The sequence below is a fragment of the Blennius ocellaris genome, assembly GCF_963422515.1.
Source record: "Blennius ocellaris genome assembly, chromosome: 1".
Taxonomy (NCBI): Eukaryota; Metazoa; Chordata; class Actinopteri; order Blenniiformes; family Blenniidae; genus Blennius; species Blennius ocellaris.
In genome coordinates this window covers 19,034,235-19,047,942 of record NC_137650.1, presented here as the reverse complement: position 1 = coordinate 19,047,942, position 13,708 = coordinate 19,034,235, and the positions used below count along the sequence as shown (strand labels likewise).

Sequence of the window (13,708 nt, the reverse complement as noted above, 5' to 3'; positions counted from 1 at the left end):
TGTAGTTGATTTTTTTAACTTTCCAGAACCGATATTCATTATGACAACTGCTTTGAAGCATGTTTCTGATAAGGCTTAAGACTATGGAATTACCTATATTAATGCAGTCCAGGAGAGTGTGATGTATTGTTGAATATCGAACAATGATCCCAAATGTTAACTAGTTTTTTTTCACCCATTGAAATGTGACATTTCCGTTTAAAGAATATTAGAAGAGTATAAATCAAGCACACCCAACTTCGGACGCGCAGGCGAGCATAAACAAGAGTCAAGATAAATCCGGTCGTGTGAATTGCTAGTTAGTAAAACGAGGCTTCTTAAAGGCATATGGTCACATCAAAACACGATATCGAACACAGTATTATTTAAAAGTGTTTTTTTTCCCGTACACAAATGTATATCTTTTGACAGGAATAGATATTTTATGAACACAAGAGACGTTTAATCGCCGTCGGTTTTGACGGCAGTGACGAAAGCGGAAGTCATCAGAAGGGAACCCTCTTGGCTCTCTCGCAGGAGGCTCGTACAGCTGTTTCACGTTGCTAAAATTCAGCGCAAACTGGTATCAGCGATCTCGGGAAGAGTGATGCAAACAAGCCCGCTGGAAAATAAAGGAATGTTTGTGTGGCTCCCTTTTGGGTGAAAAAAAAGAAACAAGAAGAAGCAGGGAGAAAGAACCCCGCTCTGCCTCTCTTCGCCCAGTATGTGGAGACTTGACGACACGGACGTTGTCCTCCGCTCGGGTCGAGAGTAGCGCGGCTGTTTTATGGACGGAGGGACGAGGCAGCGGCAGGGGAGTCCGGGGCATCAGCCGAGCGGGGCGAAGGAACCGTTAGCCGGCTAGCCTCCGCGACAGACACCGCGATCACCCCCCCGGGCAACAGCTCGCTGCTTCATCATGGCCACGAACGGCAACGATCTGACGCCCGGGATGGGGGAGATCATCCAGCTGAACGTCGGAGGGACGAGGTGAGCTGACAGAGGATGGCTCTGGGGAAACATTGAGCTCGAGCAGCAGCAGCAGTCTGCATCGAGGTTGAAAACAAGACCTCATACTGCTGCTTCTCACACGGCAGAAGTCCAGCTACACTCCACAGTGTACACACTGTCCCTCAATGTTTTATAGTGGCTGCATCAGTCAGTCTGCACTGACCCTGCATCTGTCCTGCTAACACCGTGTTCTATTCTATTCGCCAGGTTCAGCACCTCCAGACACACTCTCATGTGGATCCCGGACTCTTTCTTTTCAAGGTTGGTTCAATGTTTTCAGCCTAATGACCCCTCATTAAAAAGCACACGGAGTCCGTAGCAGACATGCTTCTGGTCTAATCTGAGCGGATAATCCTACTTTACTGTCACTTTGCTCACCTGATTACCACAGTGATCATATGCAGTTTACGCTTTTTCTATTTTCGTAAAGATTTCATGTTATTGATATGATTGGCACTACTAATAAGGAGAAAGGTTTGTAATATGCCAGTAAATACATGGCGAGCATGCTCCTATGCTCTACACAGCCAGTCCAATTAAAAACATATTGCATAATTAATGTTAAGCAGGGATGCTCCATTGTCTTCCCTTTGTCTGACTTCATTTGCGTGAGAGGAAATGTCCAGAGACGACAGTAAGAGCAGGCGTTTACACATTTTTATGGGTGTGGGGCTTAAATTTACAAGGCAAGGCTGTAAAGTGATAAAAAAAATTAAGCTTCCAATGACGTCCCTTTTGAATATTGACTAACCAAGTTGACATTATATTCTATTTGTACTTTTGCTAAGTGGATGTGAATTCTTCAATTCCATTTTCAACACTGATATTAGGTTTACTACATTTTTTGTTGTATAATTTGCCTTTGACATACCAGCACTGAATAATTCTTCCTGTAGGCTATTCAAATGTAACTCTACCTCCTGGTCGGGTGAATGAAAAAGACGATTGAGGCGAGGCAAATGCCACAGTTGTCACAGACCGAAACGCTGGACTTGAGCTTAGTTTGACAACAGCTGAGTGAGGAGTGTCAACGCCTGTCGTACTGTCTGCCAGCACACCTGTCTGTAGAGCTGCCTGTCAGTCACTCTGCTGCCAGCTGCCTGCACACACTGACGGCTCACTCTTGATTCAGCACAGTCTGGATGTACAAACACGACACGTGGTCATATGACAAAAACCTGAATATCTGCCTCAAGAAAAGACTTGTTACAAATAAAGCATGTGTGTGTGTGTGTTTTTCCAGTTTACTGAGTGGAAGGATATCTACTCTTCGGGATGAAACTGGAGCTGTAAGTACCCTTTGTTTCCTTTTTCTTTTTCAAAACTAGAACAGCCTCTGCAGGCTGCGTCTGACATTTGAAGCATTGGGGGAATAAAGCTTAATGCAGATAATAAGCGGAATATATAACATTTATAAAATGTGATGCATGTTGCCGAGTCGGAAGCTACGGTTTCACGTCTGGCTGAAAATAAACAAAAACATGAGCTGTATGTAATTCCAGAGAGGCCACTCCACCATTTACAAAGTGATGACCTTTAAACCATGAACGTACACGGCCTAATTTCTAATCCTCTGTAATTATTTGATATTAGTGGGTAACAACACCCTGTACTTCTCAATTTCAGATATTTATTGACAGAGACCCCACTGCCTTTGCACCAATTTTGAACTTCCTTCGAACCAAAGAACTGGATTTGCGGTAAGAAGTAACAAAAAACAGTTTATTTGATGGTGAATTCAATCTGACAGAATATAAAAAAAGTTATTTTAAATCTCTCTGTAGGGGCGTCAACATCAGTGTCCTGCGACATGAAGCAGAGTTCTATGGGATCACTCCCCTGGGTATGCTGCTGTTCAAAGTTTCAGGCAGAAACTGACCGAACAGTCCTCATCTACATTTCTCAGGGTGTAAATGACAAAACCTCACTTGTTTACCTTGCAATACTTTTGCTGTGTCGACAATGTGATTTTGCTGAAATATACTGTATGTCAGGAGTCACTGTGTGCGTTTAAAACAAAGGATTTGAGGGACAGTCTAAAGCCTTGTAGTACTTGGAATATTGTGTCAGTGAAATATTATCAAACATTGTTTGAGCTTCACATGCAACCTGACTGAGGTCAGAACCTAAATCCTGTTAGTTCCACATGCTTTAATGTTGTTCTACATCCTGTTTCAGTGTTTGCAACTTCCCTGTATTGTCTGAGTACTTCAATAGGAAAATTAACTGATTACCTACATATAATGGTAACTGGCAGCAGCTGTTACATTAAGCACAAACAAAGTGCATACAAATCTGTACCTCAAAGGATCTGATTGTGTTTTTCATATTTTATCACCATTTGAATAATACAAGCCAAACAAAAAGATCATGACTGAGAAATGCAATGGCAAATACATAGTCATACATTACACTTCACTGAATATTTTCATTTTTGAAATATGAATGAATCTGTAACGTTTTTTGTGTTCATAGTGGTGAAATTGACATTTTGTGTGTGTGTGTAGTCCGGCGTCTGTTGCTGTGTGAGGAACTGGACCGCTCGTCCTGTGGTAGTGTTCTCTTCCACGGTTACCTGCCGCCCCCAGGTGAACACATGAAACTGAGAAATACACAACCTGAACAGCAACTAAGAATTGACTGAAAATTATATTTAAAAAAAAAGATATGAACAACCTGCCAATTAAAATCACTCCTCGTTTTTAATTTTATGTGAACATTTCCATGGCAGCGGTCCCCTGCCGGAAGTCGGCTCCTTCCTCGGGAGCGTCAGGATCAGCCTCTGATGAGCGGCTGCCTCCAGGTGGAGCAGAAGGCTTTGCCCGTGTGGGTCCCCTCCCTCACCCCTCCCTCTCTGCGTCACCTGGAACTGATGACCACAAACTGGGTGATTATTCTCCAAAAGCATTTTGAGATGATTGTGTGAGAATCCGCGAGCAGAGGATGTGACGACCTTACTGTGCTGCCCTCCTTCCGTCTGTTTCTAACGAGCCGTATCTCTACTGTCTACGATCGTGTGTGTTTGGATTGCAGCACATGTATTGAGTTTTTATAAGTGTGCATTAATGCTTCAGCTAATGTGACCTGACATCCTTTTAGTCTGCTCACGGCACTGACTGAAGTAGCCTAGTTTCTCCTCTGCCCGCTCTCTCTCCACACTGATATCAGAGACTCCAGTGAGCAGCAATGCATCAAGGCTACTACATAGCTGCTTCCACTCATTCGCATTGCTTTTAAATGCTAATTACAACTAATTCGCCAGACATCAATTTAGTAAAATCACCAACCTGTGACAGAAGCATGTTTATGTGTATTGCGTTTGTCTGTGTAGGTCCCGTGGTTGACCCAAGGAAAGTGTTGATTGTAGCGGGACACCACAACTGGATTGTAGCAGCATATGCACACTTTGTCATCTGCTACAGGTAATATTACCACACTGTGGTTTGGTTTAAAAGAAAAAAAAAAGAAAAAAGACAGCTCTCATTCAGTTCCTGTTCATAAGTGGAGGACATTCAATTATTTATGATGTGAGGTTGGAGTCATCGTCTTTTGTGTCTCACATTTCTCACCCAACGCAGTTAACTGTACCAGGGAACAACTGGTGATCTTCAGCACAGTTAAAGTTCAGCTATTTGTTTTTAAAACAAAAGTAAAGTGACAAAAGGACACAATATTTTTATTTGTGAGGATCAGTTTCTTACAGTCGTATTAAGATGACATTTGAACATGTTTCTTCGAGTCATTTGATGCCTTGGGATTATCCTACTGTTATTGGTGCTATGCTAGTTGAAAAAAGTCTAATGCTCAGGATGATTTTTGTTGTGTGATTATTGCCCACTCATACAAATAACAACAGGCATTTGTTTTACATACAGATGTTGTTTCTTCTACTTAAATACAACTCTATTGTGATTGTTCACTGCTGATTTCAGTTTTTACTTTAAAACGAACTGTAAGCCTGCAAAAGATGGAAAAAAACCACCCTAAATACACAGGCAGAGAGGAAGACGTCTATGTGTGTGTTTTCACTGCAGGATAAAGGAATCATCTGGATGGCAGCAGGTGTTTTCCTCGCCGTATCTTGACTGGACCATCGAACGTATTGCACTTAATGCCAAAGTAGTTGGTGGCCCTCATGGAGACAAGGACAAGATGGTGGCTGCTGCCTCTGAAAGTCGCATCATCCTCTGGAGTATCCAAGATGGAGGCAGTGGGAATGAGATAGGTCAGTTTACCATATTGTTTAAGTGGGAATCTCACAACTGTGAACTCCAGTGTTAAATTTCGCATTGTGTGTTCCATTCCACCTTGCTTCGGTCTTTTTCGCTCCAAGCTCCTGAAAGTCCTTTCAATCTTCTCATTCCCTCTGCCTGCTGCTGTAACAGGAGTGTTCAGTCTCGGCGTGCCTGTGGACGATCTTTTCTTCATCGGGAACCAGTTGGTGGCGACGAGCCACACGGGAAAGGTCGGAGTGTGGAACGCTGTCACGCAGCATTGGCAGGTAGGAGGATTCTCCTTTTGTAATTATCTGTTCAGAAAAGGCCAGTTCTTGTTTGATTGGTGATTTGTACCTGTTGTTATATACTTAGTATTCATTCCCATGTATGAATCATTTGTGCCTGTTTAGGTTCAAGATGTGGTTCCTATCACCAGCTGTGACACGGCAGGATCGTTCCTACTACTGGGCTGTAACAATGGCTCCATCTACTACATCGGTACGCAAACATATGAAACAAACAACTGCTTCAATCATTCATTTCACTGAGAAGAACCATTTTGGATTTTATTAAAAACCAGAAGTTTGCAGTGTTATAAAATGTCAACCTCGAAACATTTGGTCTCTCTCCTCTTTTCAGACATGCAAAAGTTTCCACTGAGGATGAAGGACAATGATCTTCTGGTCACTGAGCTTTATCACGACCCTTCAAATGACGCCATCACTGCACTGTCTGTCTACCTCACCCCTAAAACCAGTGAGTTTGCAAGGTCTTTCTGAAAAATACAAGAAATCACAACTTTGTCGCTCTGTGTCATGTCTCCTGTTTCTTTTTGTTTCCCCGCTCGGGATGGGGATTTATCACAGTTTTTACACAAATCACAGTCGTGTCTGTGTCTGCTGTCAGGTGTGAGTGGGAACTGGATCGAGATCGCCTACGGGACCAGCAGTGGTGCAGTGAGAGTGATCGTGCAGCACCCGGAGACGGTGGGATCGGGTCCCCAGCTCTTCCAGACCTTCACAGTTCACAGAAGCCCCGTGACAAAGATCATGCTCTCCGAGAAGCATCTGGTATCAGGTGAGGGATTGAACAGGAAGTGGTGGTGGTACCGACACCGAAAGGGATTTTTCTCGCCGCACGTGTCCCATGTTACACACCTGGTTGCATTCCTGTGTTTCAGTGTGCGCAGATAACAACCACGTCCGGACGTGGACGGTGACCCGGTTCAGGGGGATGATCTCCACACAGCCAGGCTCCACCCCTCTGGCGTCCTTCAAGATACTGTCGCTGGAGGAGACGGAGAGCCACGGGAGCTACGGCTCCGGGAACGATATAGGTGAGAACGCAGAGAACAGAAGGTCAGAATTTCAGAACAAATGCAACATACAATCACAAAGTATGTTTTGTTTTTTTTCATTTTTATTTTGTTCTCTTAATGAAAGGCCTTTTTGGCAAAAAAAAAAAAAATAGTTTAAGTTGCTTCGCTTTTTGTTTATACAAAAATACTCCTGGAATCCAAATATAATTATCAGAACTGCACAGCTCATGTCTGGCTTAGAGCTACAGCACAGTGAGGGCAAAAATACCCTTAGATTCTCTGTAGCGCACTGATCTTCTGCATGGTTCCTTTTTTATGTGTGAGAAGAGGAAACGGAAAATGAAAATTTCTGAGCTTTTCTAATTCTGTTGCACTCAATATAAAATGATTTTTTGAAAATGATTCTTTGTTGAGTAAGGGATCAGGATTTTTGAGAATCACAAACATCCAGAATACCGATTACATGATTAACTTATTCCATATTACTTATTCCAAATTCGGCTCACGGCAGCCTGGACACACATCCAGCTGACTCGGATGTACTCGGCAAGAACATCCAATCTCCAACCAATTGAACCAGGGATATTCTTGCTTTGAGGCAAGACTGCTAACTATTACACTACAGTGTACGTACGACAGCTTGTTGACTGGACACGTTCTTCTTATAATTAGGTCCATTTGGAGAGAGAGATGATCAACAGGTCTTCATCCAGAAGGTCATTCCCATCACCAACAAACTGTTTGTGAGGCTCTCATCAACCGGGAAAAGGTACTGTGACTTCACTATACTTTCGCTTTCTCTGCTTCTCTGAGTTTGGCTCCTCATATTCATTTTACTTTTGTTTTCTGTGCAGGATCTGTGAGGTGCAGTCAGTGGATGGGACCACCATCTCTTGCTTCATGGTACGGGAGTGCGAGGGCTCCAGCCGAATGGGATCGCGACCTCGCCGTTACCTGTTCACTGGTCACGGAAACGGCAGCATCCAAATGTGGGACCTGACCACGGCAATGGACACGGCCAACAAAGGAGAGGAGAAGAAGAAAGAGGGTGAGAAAAGGATAACAAGAGTTGACATGCCAACATTGTATGTGCGTTTATGGGAGGAGAAGCGGTTCTCGCGACTAACCTGCTCTTGTGTTTGGCAGATGTTGGTGGGCCGACAGAAGAGGAGCTGCTCCAGCTGTTGGATCAGTGTGACCTGAGCACATCGCGCTGTGCGACACCAAACATTAGTCCTGCCCCGTCTGTGCTGCACCACACACGCCTCAGAGAGTCCTGCTCCAGGTCAGAGAGTTGTGCACTTTTAATATAGGTACCGTCTGAAGAGATGATTGGCAAACGTTGAAAGGTCTTACCTGTCCTTCTCTTTATCAGTCTGCAGTTACAGGCTCAGGAGCCCATTCCTGAGTGCCAGGCCACGTACGGGGCTGTGCGACCCTACAGAGAGAGCCCCCTGCTGGCTCGGGCCCGTCGAACCGAGTCCTTCCACAGCTACCGGTGAATTATTATTATTATTAGTCAAATGCTCAAAGTCCAGACACCAGTTTTCAATTACGTTTGGCTTTGAATATCACAGATTACACACTTAGGCACATGTACATTTAAATACCCACAATCACACAGGCCAAATTATAGAAGTTTGAGTACTTTGATGGTGCTTAACACGGTCAGAAAGGAGAGAATGAAACATGTTTTTCAAGCTCACTGGTTGCTGTTTTGTTTTTGTAGCCATGGGGGCGGAAGAGCTACAGAAAGGAATGATGATGGTTGCAACGAGTAAATAATTTCCCCACTGAAAAACACGAGGCCCTTATCTTTTAAATGACACTGAGCAAACATAGCCAGCGGGCATTTTAGTGGGTGATGAAGTCTCTGATAACTGTCATTCCTGGATAGTGACTCACTGCACTGATGAGGGAAAAGTAGATGCACTGTGGAGCATCAACACTATGATTATCATCACAGTGTTGTCCCTTGCCCCTCTTTCAATTCCTGGGCACATCAAAGAATGTGTGTGTGTGTGTGTGTGTGTGTGCGAGTGAGTGAGTGAGTGAGTGAGTGAGTGAGTGAGTGAGAGGGAGAGAGAACGAGAACTATGTGGTAACTACTGGTCCAGAACAAGACAAAAAGCCACTGAGACAGGTTTCCTCTCACAATCAGATTCTGGTTTTTACACGTCACCTGTGAAACTCTGACATTATCAATGTCCCATTTTAACTCACCCTCTTATATCTGTCCATAGAGATTTCCAGAACTTTAGCCTAAGTCGAGGTGCCCTGGACAGCACAGACCAGACGCCGGGTCTGGACCCTGGCCAGACCTCTGATGCTCGCCGCTCGCTCTGTGACTTCGGACCTGAGGACAGCGAGAGGAGAGCCTCGGCCATGGACCTCTGGGCTTCCCGGGCCACCAGTGCAAGCTCCAACGCCATTATTGGAGCTGGAGCCATGTTTTCTCCTGGCATGAGAGCTGAAGGAAGCCAGGACTCTCCTCGACAACTTCCGGACAGTCCGACTCCGGGTGGAGACGTTCGGCGAAAGCTGCATCCTCAGCTGGAGGAAGGCGAGGGTGGCGCATCGGGGGGAGAAGGGGTGAAGGCGGATGGAGGTGTGAGGAAGAGGGGCGTATTAGATGGAGGCTTTCTGAGTAGGAAGAGGGCCCCCCCTGTCCCACACCTCTCGTCCCTGCCCTCTGGATCTGACGGTGGCGGCAGCGATTCGTCTTCAAACGCCTCGCCGTCTCCAACCAAATTGGCATCCTCCACCTCGCCACGGCACAGGAAGCTGGCCTCTGAACCGTACAGTCAGGACAGCAGCCTGTGAGAGCAGCTTTTCTTTTGAGCTCCTGCAGTGGGATTATCTTATGGAGGCATCTCGTCTGTCATAGATGTTATTTTGGAGACGAGAATCGAGAGCAAGATAAAAAAAAAACCACTAAATCCACTTCAGGCACCGTCTCATTCTGCTTATAAAATACACTCCGGGATATATTTGTTGGTGGATCCCAAACAACAGGCGCTTCAATAGATCCCATGAGTCCGAATGAGTCCAACTCAAAGAGGCAGTCACAGCGCGTCATCTCAGCCAGAGCACTTCTTTTGAAGATGTGACATTTATCCTCCTGATGTATCTGGAGCTCTTCGGTTTGTATTTAGCCTTCTTAACTGGTGCTGTCATGAAGGACTTTCCTTTTTTTATTTTTTTATTCAATTTCAGATGGTTCTGCTTAGTCCTGATCAACAGGAGAAAGGTTCCCTGCTACTGAATGTGGTGTTCACCATACATCTAATAATCACACGGGAACTGGCAGGCGTGTGTGTGTGTGTGAGCAGGCACTGCTGACGTAGTGCCGCTTGGCCTGTCGGGCCACAGATAGAAACAGACTGATATCACAGCATAGTCAGTGAAAAACATGGATGTTTTTACTTGTGAGACCAGTAATCGGCTCCAAAACAAAATACCAAATGCAAATCCTTTTCCCTTTAACAAAACAGGTGTTTATGTTGACTTGCAGTCTGGTTTTGTTAAGAATGTGACCCCAAACCATGTGACAAAAACACATACTGTATATTTAAACTCGATGCTAAGATTAAATGTGCGTTTTCGTCTAGAAAATATGACAACATATCACCGTACACCAAAACGTTTGACCTAAAGCTGTAACATATCATCAGACACTAAAGACCAATGGCCAGAGTGAAGTTTTACAAAAAACATTTGACAAAAAAAACACAACAAACTGAAATATGGAATATTTCATGTATATAGATAACATTGTCTTTAGTTTTAGGTAAAATGGTTTCAGTCACATGAAGGTGATGGAAAAAAAACACTAATTATTATACGACCAGATCAGAACTGGGCAGATGGTGTCATATGAGATCGTGCCCAGAAATGGTGATTTTAGAGAGTAAATAAAACAAAACATAGACCCAATAATCATATATATCCATCTTGGTTGACAGCTGTTCAATTGGCTCTTTACAACAACGTTGTTAATAGTTAATGTTAATATCCCAGTAATATCTTACTTTGTGAGATGACTGCAGATATTCTCAGGTGTGACAATATTTCATTCAGTGATTCAGCAAATAATTGAAAAATAGACTTGGTAAGAGTAGCGCTTGTTGCTGTGGAGAGCTCTCGATGGTCTCATGGCTTCCTGCCAAAATGTGAAATTGTCCTGCGGTGTTGATTCTAAACTCGCCTAAAACATGTTACTTTAGTCAGAATCTTGGAAACGACTTGAACCTTAAAATCTTTTGCTGCAGCCGGAGACACAGCAGTTGAAGTTGTAAAAGATTCAGTCACTTAGCTGCTCCAGCGTGAAATAAACCCTCTGAGTTTGTTGCTGGACAGCTCAGGGATATTTGACAATGGAGCAAAGCTGCGCAGCAGAAAGTTAACAGTCCTGTTTGGTGACATGTTCAACATGCACGGTGACCTGCAGGAACAATGTGTGCCTGATTAAAAATTTTGCCGTAAGTCCCAGTGTAACTGCAGAAACTCCAGTTTAACAAACTCCTTGGCCCTCAGTGTGACAAATGCAGACTATTGCATGTATTTAGAGTGTAATCTAAAAATGAAATGTTTTGAATAGATGGGACACAGATATTTAACAACACAAAGTTTATTAAAGTGGAACCACAAATCTTGAAATGTTTGTGGTACTCCTATTGACAGTGAGCAGTTCCCTTCATTATTTGGTGCATATTGTGTTGCTGGAAATGGTCTCATTCTCCACACGTTAAAAAAAAAGGCTCCTGCTTAAATTCAGCCTTGTTTTATACATTGGTGCCTGTGCAAATTCATGCTAATAATTTATTTTCTTATTTTTGTGTGGTTATAACTACTTCACCATAATCTGAGGATCTACACTACATCACTTTACTTCCCCTGAAACAAGTGTTAAGATGTGCTGTCTTGTGTTGAGAGACTGTTGCAGTGCCTTATATTACTGTTTTATCTGAAGAGGACCGTGACCAAAGGCTTGTGACGATGGAGGCACGAGGTCGAGCTGTCCACGCTGGCTTTGGATAAAATCCTGATAGGATAGCGGGTAAATTAGACCCTATGAGTGACATTTCTCTCATGACACAAAGCAGCCTCCACATACAATATATTAAGACTGAGAGCAGGGAACATGTGATTCTGTAGCTTTTTGTGTATTTTAAAGTGAATCAACTCATGACCTACGACAACAAAACAGAACCTTTTTCAACTAAACTTGTTTAAAATCTACTGGATCCCGTTTTAAATGATGTTTGGTTAGTTTTGTGATCCCTGGTACTTGTTTTTTGGGATCACTCTAAAAGTCTGTCATGGTTTAAAGAAAACAACTTTGAAAGAGAGCCGGAGGCAGCGCGTCGGTACTTATTTGCCAAATCCAGCAGTGATGTAACATCATGTATTGGTGATCATTTCTCTGTAAGATATGTGATCATGTGGTCCTTACTTGTACAAAACTGTAGATTTTGATACACTGACTATACAAAAAGACGTATAATCAAAACAAAATCCTACTCTGGATGCATTAATGTGTGTGATGGTGTGTTGATACGTACACTATTTGTACAAGGCCTATATTGCTATTATCTTGCTATTGGACCTTACGCATTTGCACTTGCACTATGAGGACAAATAGAACAATAGCTTACTAGTATTTATTTTATATATCTGTATTAAAAAAAAAAGACATTTAAAATATATATTTTAGCACCTAGTTGTTTTTCTGCAGTTTGTTTGGTGTTCCGCAGTTCCCCTCTGGCTATGTTTACATTATATTACAGCCAGACGCTAACGAGCTAAAAGAAAATGCATATCTGTTTATTTAAACTGACCCGGGCATCAGTGTTTTATATTGTGCGTGCTAGAAATGCTGCATCAAGTTGTGATATTATTTACAGTTGCCTTTTGTACTCCTCAAATATAAAATTGATATTGAGTCACAGTGTTTGTGCAATTGAAACTACAACTGTGTTTACTAAAATCTCCCATAGTACTGAACATCTTTTATTTTTTCTTACATTACTTTCCACATGTTCAGATTATCTCTGAAGAGAGCAAACATTCAGCTATTTACATGGTTTACTTTTTCATATAAATACATATTATTGTTCCAATGCGTACACATTCATCCACTGTGTAAAGTATATGCATTGTTCTGTGAGCACTAACTTCAGTTTTCTGTACACATGGTATCACTGCATTAAAAGTACTAAAAAAGAAAAAAAAATTGATCAGTCTCTGAATACAAGAAGTGTCTTGAAGAACTGCAACACTGGTTTTTAAGGGGACCGTTTATGTCTTTTGGCGTGTTGACGCTCTGCTTGTGATCTGCTCCAGGCACGCTACAGACAATGAGGCTGATGTCAAATTACATGCACTCAATGTAGAATAGGGGTGTCAAACTCAGGTCCTGGATGGCCGCAGCCCGGTGTGTTTTCCAATGTCTCCCTTTCTTAACACACCTGAATGTCCTGATGGTTCATCACCACATTCAGCACAAAGCCAGATAACTTGCCGCTTGTTGCAATCAGCCGTGTTGAAGCAGGGAGACGTGGAAAACATGCAGGGCTGTGGCCCCTGATGTAGACTATCTCCAGGCTGTTTAAACGAATGGGTTTGCTGAACGCTGGCCAATCACAAAGCCTTGAGGGACTGACACACACAAACGTTTCAGACTGAGTGGCTGCATAATGAGCCAGGTTGAGATCATTTCAAAACTGTCCAGTAATAAAAGATGTACGAATGAGCTTCAGACTATTAAAAAAAAACCAGAGAGAAAGGATAATAAGGCCGCTTTGAATGTGTCATTTTAGCCTCAGTTTCACCTTTAAAAGAAAACCTGGTGAGAAGAATAGAGGCTGAAGGAATGCTGTCAGTCACTGTTGAGGTTGTAACACAGTTACATATATTGTGCCGAAACGCACAATTTACGTGTCTTCTGTGCGTCTCTGAGGTTTAGTATGTGTGCAAGCATGTGTGTGTGTGTGTGTGTCTCCCCGGCACTTTCATTTCACTAACCTTCCCGTTCAGACAGTCTCCTCTCTGAGACGCCGTCTGTCGTCATTGTGATTTATGAGTTTAATAAAACCTGTGTATGTGTGTGTGTATGTGTGTCTGTGTGTGTGTGTGTGTGTGTGTGTGTGTGTGTGTGTGTGTGTGTGTGTGTGTGTGTGTG

At 43.1% G+C, this 13,708-nt stretch overlaps 1 protein-coding gene across 1 annotated transcript; it reads left to right on the top strand.

The window, feature by feature from the left end:
* The first annotated feature begins 726 nt into the window (after nt 1–726).
* kctd3 (potassium channel tetramerization domain containing 3) lies at nt 727–12,708 on the top strand. The gene is made up of 19 exons (XM_080500832.1): nt 727–969; nt 1,198–1,251; nt 2,234–2,279; nt 2,617–2,690; nt 2,775–2,833; nt 3,498–3,578; nt 3,722–3,877; nt 4,322–4,412; nt 5,025–5,215; nt 5,376–5,491; nt 5,618–5,705; nt 5,847–5,963; nt 6,114–6,284; nt 6,388–6,543; nt 7,198–7,294; nt 7,380–7,573; nt 7,672–7,810; nt 7,901–8,023; nt 8,769–12,708. Exons 1-19 carry the CDS (start codon nt 899–901, stop codon nt 9,346–9,348), a joined length of 2,604 nt encoding a protein of 867 aa, XP_080356958.1. The 5' UTR covers nt 727–898; the 3' UTR covers nt 9,349–12,708.
* Nucleotides 12,709–13,708: the final 1,000 nt, after the last annotated feature.

Coding starts and splice junctions, on each gene's coding strand:
- kctd3 (XM_080500832.1), top strand. CDS start 899: ATGGCCACGAACGGCAACGATCTGACGCCCGGGATGGGGGAGATCATC. Junction 5,216..5,375: donor AGGCAGTGGGAATGAGATAG/GTCAGTTTACCA, acceptor CTGCTGTAACAG/GAGTGTTCAGTCTCGGCGTG. Junction 7,811..7,900: donor CTCAGAGAGTCCTGCTCCAG/GTCAGAGAGTTG, acceptor TCTCTTTATCAG/TCTGCAGTTACAGGCTCAGG.